This window comes from Microcaecilia unicolor, chromosome 3 (assembly GCF_901765095.1).
Source record: "Microcaecilia unicolor chromosome 3, aMicUni1.1, whole genome shotgun sequence".
Taxonomy (NCBI): Eukaryota; Metazoa; Chordata; class Amphibia; order Gymnophiona; family Siphonopidae; genus Microcaecilia; species Microcaecilia unicolor.
Genome location: NC_044033.1, coordinates 377,511,393 through 377,530,893, shown reverse-complemented (window position 1 = coordinate 377,530,893; position 19,501 = coordinate 377,511,393). Strand labels below are relative to the sequence as shown.

The following is a 19,501-nucleotide window of genomic DNA, read 5'->3' as shown; positions in this document are numbered from 1 at the left end:
ACTCTGATCCTGATTGTGCCAATGGCACCCTATGGCAAAAACCTTAAAATCTGTCCTTTTGAAATTGGTTTCCAAGCTAACTAAATGTTTGGCTGCCATATCTTTGAAGCCACCGCTCCTTCTCTCCTCCAAGTCAGACACACACAGACAGCACAGCTGCACACACAAGGGCACAGCAGAATTGGAAAGAATTCCATGAGCCAAACTTTGCATGCTTTTCTCACTTGTTCATGTTAGTGAAGAATACATTTTAGATATCCTTCCTTGCTTGGATTTCAGTAAAGTGCACCGTTAAGCAATGATACATATTCTTATCTTTTTTTATAAGACTTTACTACATAAGATGAAGGGTAGAGGCATCCCTTGGTCTCGTCTCCTGCTTGTGGTGCTGGTGTTCACAGCGGGTTTCATCATTCATGATATCAGAGCCCATGGATCCTTTCAAGGTGAGTACTAATAATTACATATCTGTTGTAGTATTTATACATACATAGTTAACAAGCTTATACAGCATATTATTTAGTTATTTATTAAGATTTATTTACCACCTTTTTTGAAGAAATATTTACCCATGGCAGTGTACAGCAAGAATAATTTGGACATCAGCAATAGTCAATTACAGGACAAGAAAATATTCTAATAACATTACACATTATGGCACAGTATGTCACAACTGTGGTCGTGACTCCACTTCCGGATTCACCTTGTCTTCCGATGGTCAGCTTCAGAGGTGACTCCAGTCTGTTTTTTCCTTGCATTGTTGCCTCCGCTACCACTTCTGTGTTTCAAGCCTCACTCTGGTGGTGTGTGTTTCAAGCCTCTTTCCTGTAGTCATGACATCATCCTTGAGGGCCTTCATAAGGAAGGTGAGGACATTCATTCAGAGCCTTTGAGACACTAAAGGTCTCCAGGTTTTCCTGTGTGCTTGTAGCACTTTTTTCTTGTTCCTTGTCGGTGTGCTGGTGTAGCACTTCTGCCTAGTTTCCTAGCCTGTGTGCTGGTGTGGGCACTTCTGTCTAGTTTGTTTTGTTAGTGTGCTTGTGTGCCACTTCTGCCTTGGTTCTTATCAGTTTGCCTGTGTGCTAGGGTTAGCACTTCTGTCTTGGTTATTGTCTGTGTGCAAGGGTTAGCACTTCTGTCTTGGTTATTGCCTATTAGTTCTGTTCTTTGAATCTGAGTGGCTGTGTGGCTTCCCTTGTGGCCGTGTGGCTCAGCCTGGTGCTCTGCCTAGTCTACTTTGCCTAGTGCTCTGCCTAGTCTGCTTCTGCCTGTGTGTACGTGTCTTCTCTTTTGCCTTCTGCCGTTGTGCTTGGGTTCCGGTTCAGCCTCGCGACCCGTAGGAGAGGGCTCTGGTGTGCACGCGTTCCAGTTTGTCCTTGCGGCCCATTTGAGTGCCTTTCCTCTAGCTTTACTTGGCTCTGCTTCTGTGTACTCTATTCTTGCCTAGCCAAGCTCTGCTCCTGTATTCCTGCCTAGCCAAGCTCAGTTCCTGTGTACCCTGTTCGTGTCTGTGTGCTTCTTGCACTTCTAGTCTGTTCCAGTCCTGCCTAGTCAAGCTCAGTTCCTGTGTTCCCTGTTCCTGTCTTTGTGCTTATTGCACTTCTAGTCTGTTTAGTCCAGTCCTGGTTGCCATTTGTCGGCAGCGGCCCAAGAGCTCGCGTTTTCCCTGAATCCGTGACAGTATACTACTTACAATAATATCAACACATTACATATTAAAATATCTTAGGGTGTAAGTATAGGTGGAACATATAGACAGAGTAACTGAAATTCATAGAAAATAAGGGTGACTAACTTAAAGAAAATTGCATTTGAAGTCAGAAAAAGGTCCATGAAAGCATCAGCTAGAGTTGGAGTTGATAGGCAAATTCTGTACAGCTGGCATTATTTTTATTTTTGTTACATTTGTACCCCGCGCTTTTTCACTCATGGCAGGCTCAATGCGGCTTACATGGGGCAATGGAGGGTTAAGTGACTTGCCCAGAGTCACAAGGAGCTGCCTGTGCCTGAAGTGGGAAGCGAACTCAGTTCCTCAGTTCCCCAGGACCAAAGTCCACCACCCTAACCACTAGGGGGTGTATGTGTGTATGTGTTGCTTTTTTCGTTAAAGTCTTGGGAGAAGAGCCAAGCTTTCATCTGCTTCCTGAAGTAAAAATAGTCTTATGTTAAGTGATGATTGTCAGGGCGTGTGTTCCAGAGTGTGGGGGCTACTCTGGAGAAGGCGCGTTGGCAGAAGTTACATTATTTTAGTTTCAGGATCTGTAGCTGACTTACATTATGTAATTGCGTAGTGCGGAACATATTTGGCATAGTTCCCATTCAGTAGAAGACCACCCTTGTTACCAGCAGATTCTCCTTATGTATCGCACCCAGTTTAGGTCTTCCAGGAAAACCCATTATTCATCAATACTTCTAACAGCCCTGAAAAGCTTTATAATTTAGTGTTCCAACTCTCTTCTCACACCCCTTCATTTTCTTACCCTGCTTCCCTTTTAGCCATTGACTTTGCCATTATATTTTGCTTCTAAAATAGGTGACCTAGGTCCATCTTTTCCACCCTCCCCTTCATTCCTGCCTGACCTCTCCCCTTCATTCCTGCCTGACCTCTCCCCGCCCAATTTTCTGCTCTTATATAGTTGGTCACATTTTAATATCCCATTATGACCTCCATTAAGAACATAAGCACTGCCATACTGGAAAAAGACCAAGGGTCCATCAAGCCCAGCATCCTGTCTCCAACAGTGGCCAATCCAGGCTTCAAGAACCCTGCAAAACCCATTAAAAAATTTTTTTTTTAATTTTTAACAATGTTCAATGGAGTTTTCCCTCAGGAATCTGTCCAAACCCCCTTTAAACTCCGTAAGGCCAGCTGCTGTCACTACATTTTACGGCAATGAGTTCCAGAGTCCAACTACATGCTGAGTAAAGAAAAACTTTCCCCTGTTTGTTTTAAATCTGCCATATTCTAGCTTCATCTTGTCTCGCGAGGTCCTCCTGTAATCTTTCACACTCCTCCTGCGACTTGATGACCCTGAATAATTTAGTGTCACCTGCAAATTTAATTGCCTCACTAGTTACTCCCTTCTCTAGGTCATTTATAAATATGTTAAAAAGCAGCGGTCCCAGTACAGACCCCTGAGGGACCCCACTAACTACCCTTCTCCATTGAGAATACTGAACATTCAATCCTACTCTCTTCTTCCTATCTTTCAACCAGTTCCTAATCCATAGTAATACCTTACTTCCAATCCCATGACTCTCCAGTTTCCTCTGGAGTCTTTCATGGTGTCTTGGTGTATGTGGGTACCAATGACATAGGAAAATGTGGGACTGAGGTTCTGGAAGCCAAATTTAGACTTAAGTAGAAAGCTCAAATCCAGATCTTCTAGGGTAGCATTTCTGGAAGTGCTTCCTGTTCCACACACAGGACTCAAGAGACAGGCAGAGCTCCGGAGTCTCAATGCGTGGATGAGGCAATGGAGGGCTTTAGATTTGTTAGGAACTAGACGACATTCTGGGGAATGGGGAGCCTATTCTGGAAAGATGCTCTCCCTGTTGATGTTGACTTGATTTTACTCCACTACAGGATGAGGACTTGCATTTATTGTTTCATTGTGTTATTTCTGACACTGTGATCCACATATAACTCTAATGGGTGTTTGCGGAATATAAGTATTTTTATAATGTAATGTAAGATGGGCTCCACTTTAACCAGGGTGGAATCAGATTGTAGGCATCAACATTTAAGAAGGAAGGAGATAGAGCAGCGTTTGAACTAGAAACTGGGGGAAGGCTGACAGTCGCTCAAAAGTGCATTGTTTTGAAGCAGTGCATCTTTTAAAGATGTCACTAACACAAGGATGATAGGGCATCCCAATAGCAAGGTTGCAATAGAGACCATAGTAGAACAGTTGTCTTTAAATAAAGAGCAGACAGATTTTCAAAAGATTGCAAATTATCATTGTCAACTGCTGAGCAAGTTGTAAATAGGAACAACAAACATTGTTTGAAATGTCTGTATACAATGCCAGAAGCCTAAGAAATAAGATGGGAGACTTAGAATTTCTCCAAGGACAAACAGGCATGATATTCTCACGTGGGTGACATTGTCCACGGAGCCCAGTGCAAACACTGCCATAGTACACTGTCACTTAAAACTTTGAAGCAGTGCCCCCACCATTAGTGCGCAGGTGCCTTCCTACCTAACTACAAGTGCAGGACCAGCAGTCTAGCGTTTTCCAGGGAGCAGAGAGGTTGGGTTTTTTCCCATTTTGATTTGTTTTTGGGATAGTTTTCTCATATTTTTTTCTATAATTTTAACCATTTTTTTAAATTTTCAGCCTTTGAGGCATCTGTGCCCTTTCTGGCCGAGAAGCTTCGACCATTTTTGGATACAGAACTACTTGAGCTTTCCGTGCCATTGAGCCTTTTGACCTTGCATTGGCTGTTTTTCCTTCCATGTCAGGGTGCCGAGTTTAAGACTCAAGGATTGGTAACTGTAGGACTGAGTCCCCCTCCTCAGCAGAGCAGGGTTGTATTATACTTATTCTGCAATTATGTAAGATACTTTCTGCTTGGTCCTGTAACCTGCACTCTTAATAGGTTAGCTTTTTACATATGACCCCTTTCCTCCAACCACAGGGCTCTCAACTAGAGAATGACATTGGGATGGGGGTCCCATGATAAATCCGTTGTAACAGAAAAAAAATTGACACGTTTACTGCAGGTTTGTGAGCAAAACATTTTGCTGCTCTGCGGGATCAGTAAAAAGCCTTGATTTCATGGTAAAAAGAAAAAAAACCTGCAACTACCGCTCCCGCTATCTGGCATCTGTGTCTTGCCGCATCAGAAGGCAGGACCCAGCAGAGGGAAGGCCCCAGAGCAGGCCTGTGGTGATCACTGCCACTGGTAGGGGTGGGGAGGAAGACAAAGTGCCACACCCATGGGGAGCGCAGAAGCTGAAGGGAAGAGACAGGCTCTGGACCCATAGGGGGAGAAGGGGCTGGGGATGAGAGAGAGAGGTGCTGATCCACAAAAGGGAGTGTGCTGGACCTGGAGGGAAGGGAGAGGTGCTGTACCGTGGGGGGGAGGGGGGGCTGGAGGGAAGGGAGAGAGGCACTGGACCCGTTGGAGGGTGACTGGAGAAAAGGGAGGGAGAGATGCCGAACCAAGGGGATGAAGCAAGAGGGAGTGAAATACTGAACACCCAGTGGAGGGAGAGAGAGAGAGACATACATTTGGGTGAAGGGGAGGAAGAGTGGAGAAACTGGACACAGGGAAGTACACAGAAAAAGGGGAGATGGGCATGGAGGAGAGCATAGGGACAGGAACACAAAGAGGAGATGCATGCAGATGGTATATGGACAAAGAAGAGCAATGCTGGACATGGGAGGGGTATATGGACACAGGACAGATGTTAGACATGGGGGAGAGTGGGAACACAGAATGGAGTGGACGGGGGGGCATAGGGACACAGAGGAGTGATGCTGGACACAGGAGGGGATAGGGGCAGAGAGTGGTGATGATGAATGCGGGGAGATGCTAGACAGGGAAGTAAAGGAGAGACGGAGAAGGGAGATGAAGAACATGGGGAAAAGTACATACATAAAGATGGATGGTGATAATGGAGAAAGAAGAAATGTCAAATGGGCAGGAGACCCTGGCGAGTGAGTTAAGAGAAGACAGAGAGAAACTAGAGCCTGGGGCCAACATGTTTTGAAAAATAAAACGACCCGAAAACAAAAGGTAGAAAAAAAAATGTGTTTTCTATTTTGTGATTAGAATATCAGATTTGAAATGTGTATCCTGCCAGAGCTGGTGTTAAACACAGCTGGGACCCAGGGCAGAAATTTGGGAGGAGATCCCAAAGCCCACTATCAGGCTGTGCCTCCGTCAGCTTCCAGCAAGGTTTAGGCCTTTCTTTGGCCACAGAGCAGTTGCCCTAGCTGCACTCCCCTAACAACATCCCTGAAATGTGTGATCTTTCTATTTTGCACAGTATAGGAGGGAATGCACCTCTTTCTATTTCTTTGGTGTTGTACTACATGCAGGGTGTAGCTTCTTGAGATTTTGGTTTAATTTATATTTATCATTTTTGGGTAGCTATTACGTATTTGGCATTTGTGTTCTCTGTGTGTGACTGAGGTATTCTGTTGAATACATTTTCTATGTAGCATTCTGTAGTAATTTTGACTTTTTCAGTTTTTCTGATAGTGGAGAGGATATTTGTGAGGGTGGAGGGGAGATGGGGGTTTTGTTGTTCCTTGTTCTGTATCATTTGTGATTTATAAAATGATAATTGTATAGTTTCTTTTTAAATTCTAATAAAATGGTATAGAATAAACTGTTCAAGGCTTCTGTGAATGGGATCAGACAGAGCTTGCAGGGACAAACTTTGTCCCCGTGTCATTCTCTAGTCCCAGCTATGTGCACTGTTAGTTTCCTAAATGTGTCCCATTTATTCCAGTCACTTGAAGTACTGGCAGAGACTTGTTTCAGTTGGCTTTAGTAATCTCACTTTGCCTTTATTAACATGCACCAATCATATTGGCCTGCTTCATTTTCTTGTCATACATGCCTTTTTCTCATTGGTCTTGGCCTCTGCCCCATTGCCCACTGGATATGCAAGCTTCTTCTCATTTCATGTGCTGTGAGAAAAGAAAACATGCCTTTTTACCTGGTTCCATGCTGGAGATTGGGACAATCCTGATTTTGAACTTGCATCCCAAAGCAGTGTGGTATTCATAGCCAGCTCTGTGGGTGTTGTGGGTGGTTGAGCACCTCCAATATTGAAGAGTCTTTGTGTCCAGGGAGAGGTGTTTTCTGAAATCATTTTGAAAAGTTGGCTCCTATGGTGGGATTTGTAGTTCTTGATCTTTCCTGCTGAAATCAGTGCTGCAAGTCCCATAATTCCTCAGCGACCCTCCAGACCGGTCAAGACGCGTGGGTTATGTCCTCCTACCAGCAGAGGGAGACTGAGAAAACACTAAGCTTTTGAAGCCTGTATATATAACCTGTGCAGAACCTCCACTAGCCAGTATTTTCTCAGTCTCAGCAGAGGTAGCAGTTGACAGCCTGTGCAGTCTCCAATAATCTGGTGAGGTAGTTTGTCATTGGGTCGTAGGATTTTTTCCTTCCAAACTTTATTCTGTTGCAGTACCCTGTACGTGTGTGTAAAAAAAAAAAAAAAAAAAGTGCTTTGGGGCCCTGGGTCTGGTGGGGCCCAGTTTTTCCCCCTGGGGTGTTACACCTATGTTTGGGTCCCTCCCCCTGTGCTGCTCTCAATTTCTGTTTGCTTGGCAGTTTTGTGCCTCGGCTGCTTTCTCAGTATTGTAGCCTTGAGTGCCTTACAATTTCCAGATGCCAGAATTAGAGTACTGTGCCTTTAAGGTCAGTTATTCTATTTCATTTTGCTTGCCAGCTTTGTGCCTCGGCTGCTTTCTCAGTATTGTAGCCTTGAGTGCCTTACAATTTCCAGATGCCAGAATTAGAGTACTGTGCCTTTAAGGTCAGTTATTCTATTTCGTTTTGCTTGGCAGCTTTGTGCCTCGGCTGCTTTCTCAGTATTGTAGCCTTGAGTGCCTTACAATTTCCAGATGCCAGAATTAGAGTACTGTGCCTTTAAGGTCAGTTATTCTATTTCGTTTTGCTTGGCAGCTTTGTGCCTCGGCTGCTTTCTCAGTATTGTAGCCTTGAGTGCCTTACAATTTCCAGCTGCCAGAATTAGAGTACTGTGCCTTTAAGGTCAGTTATTCTATTTCGTTTTGCTTGGCAGCTTTGTGCCTCGGCTGCTTTCTCAGTATTGTAGCCTTGAGTGCCTTACAATTTCCAGCTGCCAGAGTTGGAGTACTGTGCCTTTAAGGGCATTTATTTCTTTATTTTCAGCGGACCGAACGGGGGTTTCGATTCCTTGCTGGAACGAGAGAGCAGCGCTTTCTTCAGTGCTTTTGCAGTGTGAGGGAGTTTTTGGTTTGGCGCGTTTGCGGAACAGCTTTTTCCTTCCCTCGTGGTTTATGGCGGCCCAGCTCCTCTGATGTCGCGCGTGCTCGTGGCGAGGGGTAGAGGCGCCGGGTGCTCAGTGTAGCTTTGCGGTGCACCTATAAAGGTGGCTGCGGCACCCCCCGACTTGACCGCGGAGGGATCGATGGTGTCGGGAGTCTCCGGGTCAGCGGGAGCGTAGGCAGGGCGGCTGTCAGCGGGAACAGTTTCGGCGGGAACAGCCGCCACCTTGAGTCTGACGCGGCCCGTGGAGCCAGCTGTTTTTGGGCCTGCGGCCTCCGTTTTTGGCACAAAAGGGCCTAATGACGGTCCAGGAATGGTGGGCTTTCCTCCAGATTTTGTCTGGACGCGGTATCAGGCCTGGAGATCGGGCCCCCCCCCCCCCTAATTGGAAGAGGGGGCTATTTCCGTCTTGGCTGAGAGACCACGGTTAGAGTGGTCAGAGGACAGGCAATGTTTTTCTCCTGTAGCTGCAGAAGCTGTGCTTAGTGATCTGGGGGAGTCAGATGGAATTGACGGCTCTCAGGAGCAGGATTGGTGGATTCCTGGAGAGGATCCTTCAATAGTGCGGATTTTCCATAGAGATGAGCTGTCAGAACTCATAGATCAGGTGTCGTCCACCCTTCAGTTTGGTCCTGAGGTGGCTTTGGGGGAAACTGTCCAGGATCCGTTGGTGAAGGGCATTCAGCGTCAGGCGTGATCCTTCCCTATGAACAAGGATCTCCGGGAGATGATTTGTCAGGAATGGGATTTGCCGTGTAAGGTGGCAAAGGCAATGGCGAGGCTTTATCCCCTCCCTCAGGACGATAGGGATTCCTTTAAGGCTCCCACGGTAGATGCAGTAGTGACGGCAGTAATTATAGCTACGGCTATCCCGGTTGATGGAGGAACGGCCCTCCGTGTTCCTCAGGATAGGAAGTTGGGATCTTTTCTCAAGCGTAGTTTTATTTTGTCGGCTCTAGCCCTGCAGGCCTCGGTTTGTGGGGGTCTGGTAGCTCGGGCATGTTTTCGTTGGGCCGAGAAGCTCCTGGATGATTCGGTAGATGTTGGTTCTTCTGGGGGTCAGGAGTTAGCCGACTTGGACATGGGTTCATCCTTTTTGTCTGAGGCTTTTATGATTTGTTGCCTACTTCAGACAAAAAATATGGCTATGGTTGTGGGTCTCTGCCACTTAAGGGAGCTATGCTCTTTGGAGAAGATTTGGACAAGTTAGTGTGAGGTCTTAGTGATACCAAGGTTCTATGGCTTCCAGATTTTCGGTTCAAGGCAGGGGCCAGAACTAGTTCCTCTCGGGGACGGTTTAGGGAGGCTCAGCGGTATAGGCCGGGCAGATCGAGTGGGACCTACCCCTAGCTGTCTGTTTGTCTGTCCAATTTAGATTGTGAGCTCTGTTGAGCAGGGACTGTCTTTTCATGTTAATTTGGACAGCGCTGTATAAGTCTAGTAGTGCTATAGAAATGTTTAATAGTAGTAGGACCTCTAGGGGTCGGTTTTTCCAGCGCGCACAGTTCTTTTGTGAGAATCGTCGCGGAGGGCGTGGCTTTTCCGTAGGAGGTTAGTATTCACGCCGCAATTCCCAATGAAGGTGTGCGGGCTCAGGCTCTGGTGCATGTTGGGGCTCGGCTGAGTCTGTTTTACCAGAGCTGGGCCCAAATCAGGTCAGATCAGTGGGTTCTCAAGGTGTTTTGAGGCGGATATGCGCTGTTCTCCCGAAGTGTTTCTGGAATCCCTCTGTCGGTCTTGGAGCAAGAGGGCAGCAGTGAGGGACACTCTGCGGTGGCTGCTCGCATTGGGAGCCGTGGTTCCTGTTCCTTCAGATCAGCAACGCTCAGGGTGCTATTTGATCTATTTTGTGGTCCACAAGAAAGAGGACACTTTTCGTCCCATTTTAGATCTCAAAAGGGTCAATGCGGCACTCAAGGTGCCCTCTTTCTGGATGGAGACGTTGCGGTCGGTCACTGGTGCGGTCCGGAAAGGAGAGTTTCTCACTTCCCTGGATTTGACGGAAGCTTATCTTCACTTTCCTTCGTGCAGCCTTTTGGTTCCAAGTTACAGGGTCCGATTTGTCGGTTCCTTGCAGAGAAGGCGCCGACGGCCCGTACTTATCGTCAGGTCCTGGGCCTGATGGCGGCGACCATAGAGGTAGTTCCGTGGGCCAGGGCGCACATGCGTCAGGTACAGTCAGCTCTGTTCAGTCGTTGGTCCCCTCTGTCGCAGGACTTGGAAATGTGTTGTCCGCTGTCGGTGGCCCCTCGTCTCAGTCTCCGCTGGTGGCTCAACCCGCGCAATTTGGGAACAGGAATGCCGTTGGAGTCCCCACAGGGGCTGGTAATGGTCACGGATGCCAGTCTGCAAGGTTGGGGGGCACATTGTCTCGGTCAGGTAGCTCAAGGCCGGTGGTCTCGGGCAGAAGCAGAGTGGTCCATCAACCGGCTGGAAACTCGGGCCATTCGGGCGGTGCTCCAGGCCTTGACGTCGGTGGTTCGCCACAAGGCAGTCCGAGTGCTCTGTGACAGTAGCAGTAGCATATGTCAACCGTCAAGGGGGGACGAAGAGCCTTGGCGGCGCAGTTGAACTCATCTTCAGGCTCTCTTGGCAGCGCATGTGGCCGGGGTAGGTCACATAGATGCAGATTATCTCAGCAGGCACACTCTAGATCCCAGAGAGTGGTCTTTTCTTCGGTCAGTGTTCCAGTGAGTTGTGTCGGTCTGGGGACTTTCGGTGATCTTAGGGCAACGGCTCGCTATGCGCAAGTTCAGAGATTTTTTGTTTTTTCAGTCGCTGAAGAGACCCTTGAGCGGAGGGAATCGACGCTCTTCTGTTGCCTTGGCCTCGGGAGTGACTGTATGTGTTTCCTCCGTGGCTGTTAGTCGGTCGAGTAATATAGCGCATCGAACATCACTTCGGTCGGGTGATTCTGGTAGCTCCGGATTGGCAGCATCGACCATGGTACGGAGACCTGGTGCGGTTGGCAGGGGCGGCGGCCCTGCCTTTGTTGGGATCAGTTCTGTGTCAAAGCCCGATAATCATGCCGGTTCCGGCTCGGTTTTCGCTTATGGCTTGGCTCTTGAGCGGCACAAGTTGAAGAAGAAGGGGCTTTCGTCCAGTGGCTTTGCTACGATGTTGAGTTGCCGTAGACGATCCACTTCCTTGGCGTATGTCCGGGTTTGGAGAATCTTTGAGCACTGGTGTGAAGACCATCGAGTTCGGCCGTTTCGCTCTTCGGTGGCGGAAGTTTTGGAATTTTTGCACGATGGTGTTGATAGGGGTCTGGCCTTGTCTACACTGAAGGTTCAGGTGGCAGCTTTGTCATGTTTTCGTGGGAAGCTTCAGTGAAAGTCCTTCGCGTCTGTGCCTGAGGTAGTGCGTTTTTTGAAGGGTGTTAAGTTGCTGCGTCCACCTCAGTGACGGATGGTGCCTCCGTGGGATTTGAAGCTAGTTTTGGATGCTTTGATCAGGCCTCCGTTTGTGCCGCTGGTATCGGCATCTTGTAAGGATTTATCTTTAAAGACGGTCTTGTTGGTGGCGATTACTTCAGCACGGAGTGTTTCAGAGCTTCAGGCTTTGTCTTGTAGGGAACCATTTTTGTCCTTTCTGAGGGAAAGGTTTCGTTGCGGACGGTGCTTTCCTTTTTTTTTGCCCAAGGTGGTTTCCGAGTTCCATGTTAATCAGGTCATCTCTCTGCCAGTGTTGGGTGATATGGCTGGAGATTCGGAGCAGCGTGGTATTGCCAAGCTGGATGTCAGGAGAGTTTTGAGTTGTTATCTCTCTGGAACTCAGGACTTCAGAGCCTCTGACCGTTTGTTCGTTCTTCATGGTGGCCCAAAGAAGGGTGCAGCGGCTCCTAAGGTGACCATAGCACGGTGGTTGAAGGAGGCGGTTGCATCTGCTTACTTGGTGAAGGGTCCTGTGGTGCCTAGGGGCTGGTCTGCTCATTCCACTAGGGGAATGGCAGCCTCGTGGGCGGAGAATAGTATGATTTCTCTGTTAGATATTTGTTGGGCTGCGGTTTGGTTTTCGTTGCATTCCTTTGTGAAGCATTATAGGATTCCTGTGCATGCAAAGGACGAGGTGCGCTTTGGGGCAGCAGTTTTGACCTCTGGCCTTAGTAGGTCCCTCCCGTAAGTTAGTTACTGCTCTGGTACGTCCCACGCGTCTTGACCGGTCTGGAGGGTCGCTGAGGAAGGTGAAATTAGATCTTACCTGCTAATTTTCTTTCCTCTAGACCCTCCAGACCGGTCAAGAGCCCGCCCTGTCTGTATTGGAGGCCAGGAGGTGTGTTGGTTGGATAATTCTTGGCTGCTGTAGATTGTTGTTTCTCTAATTGCAGACTGTTTATTTCTGTTTTGTGATAGGAGTCCGGGACAGGTGGGGCTCTTCTTTGATAGTCCACCTGTAGAAGCCCAACTGTTTTATCAAAGGCAAAGGAACATGTTTCCGTAAGAGCAAGCGGAAGATGTTTCTTGTTTTTGCAGTTTACTGTGACCACGTACAGGGTTGCTAGTTGTTGTTAGTGTTTTTGTTTCTCTGCTTTGTCAGGGTTATACTGGCTAGTGGAGGTTCTGCACAGGTTATATATACAGGCTTCAAAAGCTTAGTGTTTTCTCAGTCTCCCTCTGCTGGTAGGAGGACATAACCCACGCGTCTTGACCGGTCTGGAGGGTCTAGAGGAAAGAAAATTAGCAGGTAAGATCTAATTTCACCTTCAATAGGATGGAGTGGTCACAAATTCTCCAGCCTGGAACTGAGCAACTTGGCATCTCTGAGAGGGGTTGAGCTGAATCAGTTCAAAAAGATCTTCCCTGCTTGTCAGAATTCTTGGTTCAACTACATCTTCAATTCTGTGACTGTTTTGTTTATTTGCTTTAAAAACAATTGGAACTAAGGTTCAAAGTCTCCTGATGAGTACTAACAAGTGCTGAGTATAATATGAGGGCAGAAGATGTACATTGTCCAAATTGGAAAATCGTTGATGAACAATGACACATTTTTATCTTTATGAATATTCACTGCAGTAGAGGATGATAAATTTGTAAATCATAAACACAAATGTTTGCAATTTAGGACTTATTGTTGGAATATAATCATGAATGAATGGATGAACAGTACTCTGTAATAAGCAGTACAAGTACTTAATGATATCCTTCAGGATAAATTGTTAATCCACGGTCCTGGCTTGTGTGTTATAATCTTGAGCTGTGCAACATATTCAACATATTCTCAGGAATTGGATTTCAGTACTATATGCAGTTTCATGAAATAATTTGTTGAGATATGATAGTTATTCTCTTTATAAGTTTATGTAAGAGGAAGTAGCCAGGTGAGTATCATGTGTAAAAATATGCAAATTAAGAAAAGATATCCTCTGATGATCCTATTCCATGGTGAGTTAGTTAATATTGGGTTAGGTAACAAATGTTTTGCTTTTCAGCATCAATATTGTTTACAAATACAGCAGTGGGATGATAGGGTTTCCCAGCATTGCCAATTTAAATTTTGAGGAGGTTTGTTTGTTTTGAGGGTTTTTTGTGGTGCAGATATAGACAACACCTTTTTTTAGGGTCAGGTACACTGCATGAACCTAATCTGATAATTCAGTAATTTAATTCTTTGGAGCACCATCTAAAATTTAGGGTTTTAAAGTTATACCTGAAACTCAAATGGCAGCTTTGTAGTCTGTTTTAGTTGTTATATGATGGTCCCTTTCTGATACAGCACCTGAATCCAAATGTTTAAACTTTAAGCACTCTAATAGGTTAGCTTTCTACATGTGACCCTTTTCCTTTAATCACAGGGATCCCAACTAGAGAATAACATGGGATGGGGACCCATGGGAAGCAAAGCTTTTACTGCTCTGCGAGAACAGTAAAAAAACCTTTCTCCCACGGTTTAAAAAAAAAAAATCTGCAATTACCGCGCCAGTGGTCCAGCATCTGTCTTCCTCCCCACCGCATCAGAAGGCGGGACCCAGCAGAGGGAAGGCCCCCAGAGCAGGCCTACCTCAGATAGCAGATTACCTTAGGCCACACCTGCTCAAGAGAGTAAAGGTGTCCAAGATATCCAGAAGAGGTTTCTAGTGCTTTTTCCATCCATCCAGTTGGCCAAGAAGAGTTGCTCCAAAGTACTCTTCATTTACTATTTAAAGAACCTTAGTAATCCACTCCAACTTTAAGCCGTATAGGATTGTTTTTTTAGATTAGTGTGCCTAATTGTATGTTGTTCTATTGAAGTTCTTTAATTTAATATGAGTTGAATTTTGCTCTTAAAATTGTCTCACAATTCTTTCATTTTTAGCTTCTTCCTCTGCTCATATCCTTCAACACTCCGGACTCTTGACAGTTTCTCAACAAGCCTGGAATAAAGTTTCTTACTTCATCTTGGAAGGATGCAGGTTAATATTTTTAAAATAACTTATATTTCTGTACTGAAAAAGAATTTTAACATGCACAGCTCCTTTCTGCAGTGGCGTACCGAGGGCAGGGTGGTCCGCCCCGGGTGCACGCTGCAGGAGAGGTGCAGGGAGCAGCTATCGGCTCCGCTGGTTCCCTGCTCCCTCTGCTGTTACTTCCTGTTCCAGGGCAGAGGAAGCAGGGAACCAGTGGAGCAGACAGCCGTGCGGCTGCTCCCAGAACCCCAGCAGGCAAGAAGAATATACAGGTTAGGAGGGGGCTTGGAGGTGCTTCACCTGGGGGGGGGGGGGAGCGCAGCGGCGACCGCCCCGGGTGTCAGCCAACCAAGGAATGCCATTGCCTTTCTGTCCCCCTGTGTCTCTATACCAGTCTTCAAACCCTAACTAAAGGTCCCAGAAACTGACCTTGGGATATGCCCTTGTGAGCCAGTTCCAACAAGTGGACTCCCTTGTGCCTCATATCATGATATTTAACCACATTCAGGTATACTGTTTAATTTTCCCTCTCATTACCGTGAGAGGGAAAATTATAGAGTACACCGCTCGCATGCGCAAGAAAGAGGATGAGAAGCTGTTATCCCTGCTTAAGCAACTCCAAGCTGCTAGGGGGAATGTGTCTCGCAGGGATCTGGGTGATAGAGAAACCTATAGCAAACTGAAGGGCCACATTAATGAAATTTTGAACCAGCACACCCTGAGGGATATCCAATTATATAAATATAAATTTCATAGGTGGGGAAATAAGGCAGGCAGACTGTTGTCAACACTAGTCCGCAACCGACTGACAAGACAGGTGATCTCACGTATTAAGTCTGCGACAGGGCAGCTGTTCATGAAAGAGAGAGAGATTCAAGCTGCATTTGTAGAATTTTATAGATCTTTAAACAACTCGGGTCACTGCGATGTGGCCCAGCGTGAGGCCTTCTTTCGGGGACTCCACCTCCCATCTCTGACACAGGAACAGTTAGACTTTTTAAACACACCTTTTTGGGGGAAGAGATTCAAGCTACTATTAAAAAAACCTTAAACTGGCTAAAGCACCGGGACCAGATGGGTTGGGCCCTGAATTTTACAGGTGCTGGGGGCTCAGGTCATTGGCCCATTTTGTGACTTATGTCAAACTTTATGTACTCCATGTCAATCCACGGGCTCTCTGACTAATGCCTAAATAATAGTATTGCCCAAGCCCAGGCGCAACCCTAAAAGGTTCTTACCACCCTATCTCACTGTTAAATTAAGATATTAAGTTATTTGGTGGAGTTTTGGCCTCCAGATTGGGGAAAGTTCTCCCTAATTTGATACAATATGACCAGACTGGTTTTGTGCCAGGAAGATATGCCTCCACAAACGTTCTTCGAGTTCTGAGCGCACTTCAGACCAGTTAGGGAGCAAACCGGGAGATATTATTGTGAGTTTGGACGCGGAAAAAGCTTTCAACAAAATTTTGTAGGAACATCTTTTTTGGGTGCTACCGCAGTTTGATATCTTTGGGGAGTTTTTTGCAGGGGTAAGAGCCTTGTATAGTAAACCCACAGCGTAAATTCTTGTTATTGGTGAATTGACTCTTTCGCAATGGAGCGGGGAACGAGACAGGGGTGCCCTCTATCCCCCATGTTATTTGTTCTGTCCCTTGACCCGCTGGCGAGTAAAATTAGACAGTTTAGCGCATTAAAGGGTATTTGAGTATAAAATTAATCTATTTGCAGATGACATGCTGATATTCTTGGGCCAGGCGTTAGAGGGGATCCCTGTGCTTATTGATCTTATTCAGAAGTTTGGGGCTTTTTCTGGGCTTAAGATTAACTTGGAAAAGTCGGTGGCAATGGCTATCAATTGTGCATGTAAGCAACTACCCGATTTTCCCTTAGCTTGGACCCCAGGCCCTCTGAAATATTTAGGCATGTTTCTACACTTGAACCAAAATGCCATATATAGAAAGAATGTTTGGGAGAAACTAGAGGCTATACAGGATCTTTGTCATCGGTGGAAAGATTTTCCTATTTCGTTTCTAGGACGGGTGTCGTTAGTTAAAATGGTTCTGCTGCCTAAATTTTGTACCCCCTCCAAATGATGCAGCTCTGGGTTACCAGTAAGGGTGAAAAAACACATAGGGGGATAATATCTTCATTTATATGGAGGGCAAGACATGTGCGAATTGGTCAAAACAAACTGACTAGGGATAGGGGAAGAGGGAGTGGAGGAGTGACCTAGTGGTTAGGGTGGTGGACTTTGGTCCTGGGGAACTGAGGAACTGAGTTCGATTCCCACTTCAGGCACAGGCAGCTCCTTGTGACTCTGGGCAAGTCACTTAACCCTCCATTGCCCCAGGTACAAATAAGTACCTGTATACAATATGTAAGCCACATTGAGCCTGCCATGAGTGGGAAAACGCGGGGTACAAATGTAACATAAATAAAATAAACTTACCTGATCTCATCCTCTATAATGTTGCAGCGATTCTAAGCTGGATCCATGAACTCCACACTGGGCATTTTGTATTTGCCCCATCGGGTATATGGGAGACAGCTGCCTCCCCTTATTCAGCTTTTAATGCCATCCATTCTAAGGGTGCACGAGTTAAGAGGTCGCAGGAGTGGGGACAGTTCAAGTTGGCCTGGGAGTGGTGAAGGGCCTGCTTGGGGGGGCACGGTGGGCTTCTCCCCTTTTTTGGAAATTCGAGACAATCCAAGCTTTCCTGCAGGTCAGGGTAGATCGCATTTTATATCATGATCACGCCAGGGGTGCCGGTATGTAGGGCAGTTGTCAGAGGTGATGGGAGGTCAATGTCCAACCTTTGCACAGTGCCGGAATTTTTGGTACCTTCCCCAGAACTCCTCCATTTCCTACATGCAACTTAGACATTATATCCTCACATTGAGGGGACCTGATCAGAAGCCCTCTTCTTTCACAGCGTTGGATGGGATCTTCAACCAGATGCCCAGCGAGCACAATAAGCTTTCCAAATGGTATTGTATGGGAAAAGAGTGGCATCCCTCCCCTTTTCTTTGAGCAGCTCACGAGACAATAGGGTGCGATGTTGGGGGTGGAGGTAACAGTGCAGGAACTTGCGTGCTGTTTTTTATTAGCGTTTAAAATCACTCCTAATGCATGTCTTCATGAAATTCAATTTAAAATCCTACATAATGCGTATCTCACTAGGAGTAGAGGCAAAGCTAGGTCTATGGGACTCTGAGGATTATGACATGTAAGCGTTGGAGGGGTACACTGGTACAGTATTTTTTAGAATTCCATCTCTTGCGGGAATTTGACGGGGAGTCCAGGCTCTTTTGGAAGAGGTCCTGGGCACCTCGTTGGAATGGTCCTACGGGGTCTTGCTTATGGGGTCGGATTCAGAGCTTGCGGCACAGGACCGCTCCGAAATGCAGTGTTGGTTCATTCTGTTAGCTTTGGTGGTGGCTAAGAAAGTTATCCTGCAGCATTGGGTGGACGGGAATGCTAAGTGGCATGCAAGTATGTTACAAATGGGGATGTGGGAGAGGGATGGGTCCCTGGATACTACTCGAAAACGCGTCCAAGGTTATATCAGCATCTGGCGGAGATGTCAGGAATGCTTGTCGCAGCTGGCTAATAAGTAAGGTGTGGCTTCATTGATAGTTGTGGCTCAGGGGAAGGGAGGGAGGGTGCAAAGGTGAGGGGGTTTGTAAGTCGCTTTAAAAAAAGGAAAAAGAGGGGGAGAGTTTGTCATGACTGTTATATTTTGTTGGAGTTCTGCGTGGCACGGATAGCTTGGTATTTGTAATAGACGCTCATCATCTCATTGTTTCACATTTTATCACTGTATGTACAGTTTGGATAAGAGATGTGGTTCTCTTCTTGCCTGTTTATTCATGCATCTCTCCCGTCAATAAAAAATTTATTTTAAAAAAATAATATTTCTCAAACAAAATGAATGAAACACAGCATATTATTATGGGTCAGCCAATAAAACCTCTTATAATGCTCAAGATTTGGAGGAAACAGTGTATTCCTTTGTATATTCGTTAAGGGAGAGAGTTCAACATTCAAATGACAAAATCCAACACTTGATTCCACACCCACCATGTAGACCAGGAAATAGGGTGGGACTTTAATACCAAATTTATACAGTCAGTCTTGGAGGTTGAGCTCAACCAGATGTCCTTTGGAAGCAGTAGAGTCTGTTCTAAATCTATCCGTTGTTGATCTGGATGGGCATGCCTCCAGAAGAAAATATGCAGATTGGCTGCCCAATAATACTTCATATTGGGGAGAGCCAAACCCCCCAGTGCCAAAGGCAGCATCAAAGTTTTTAGTGCTATTTGTGGTTCTTCCCAGCCCATAAAAATTGCGAGGTTAATATAATGTAGTTTCACCAAAATACATCAGGTAATATGTGTGGTACAGACATAAATGAAATAATCTTGAGAGGTCACGTGACGCTATGGTGGAGAGAGGACGTGAGTGATCTTCTCTCCGCTGCCTGCCTGCTCTTTCTAGCGTCTGCAAAAGAATCAATCTCCCCCATATCGCAAAAAAATAAAGAGGAAGACTGCGCGAGTGTACCCGGTGAGCTGGAATAGCGGGAACCCCGATCATGGCAACGAAATCGGCCCAGAAAGAACGACAACGGGGAAAGACGCCGGAGTACAAGATGGCGGCGTCCCCTCCCGATACAGCTTCCTCGGTATCATCGGCTTGGGTAGCGGAGATTACATCCGAACTGACAGTGGTAATGGAAGAACCTTTAGACCGACGCCTTGCCCCGCTGGATCAAAAACTTGATCAAAAGCTGGAACAGTTAAACGCTAAGTTAGAAGATTTAACTAAAGAATGTGCAGCGTTCCAGAATAAAACTAGCGAGGTGGAGGAAAGAATGGCGGGTGTAGAAAACAATCAACAGGACTTAAAGAAAAAATTGTCTGACCTGGAATCCAAGCAGGAAGATTTGGAGAATCGCTCCAGACGGAATAATATCAGTCTGGTGGGTCTGCCTGAAGCCCTGGGGGGAAGGCAATTAGAGAGAGTCCTTGAACAATGGCTGACAGACAACATTGAGTTCCCTGCAGCACTCGGCCCTCTAAGAATAGAGCGAGCCCACCGGCTGGGGGTAAGACA

At 46.3% G+C, this 19,501-nt stretch overlaps 1 protein-coding gene across 2 annotated transcripts in view; it reads left to right on the top strand.

Moving 5' to 3' along the window:
• Nucleotides 1-19,501, top strand: part of TMEM214 (transmembrane protein 214) — a 256,765-nt gene that overhangs the window by 186,567 nt on the left and 50,697 nt on the right. For both annotated transcript variants that reach the window (XM_030198624.1, XM_030198623.1), the window contains exons 13-14: nt 329-446; nt 14,293-14,389. In XM_030198624.1, coding sequence (XP_030054484.1) covers nt 329-446; nt 14,293-14,389 — 215 coding nt within the window. The remainder of the gene's footprint in view (nt 1-328; nt 447-14,292; nt 14,390-19,501) is intronic.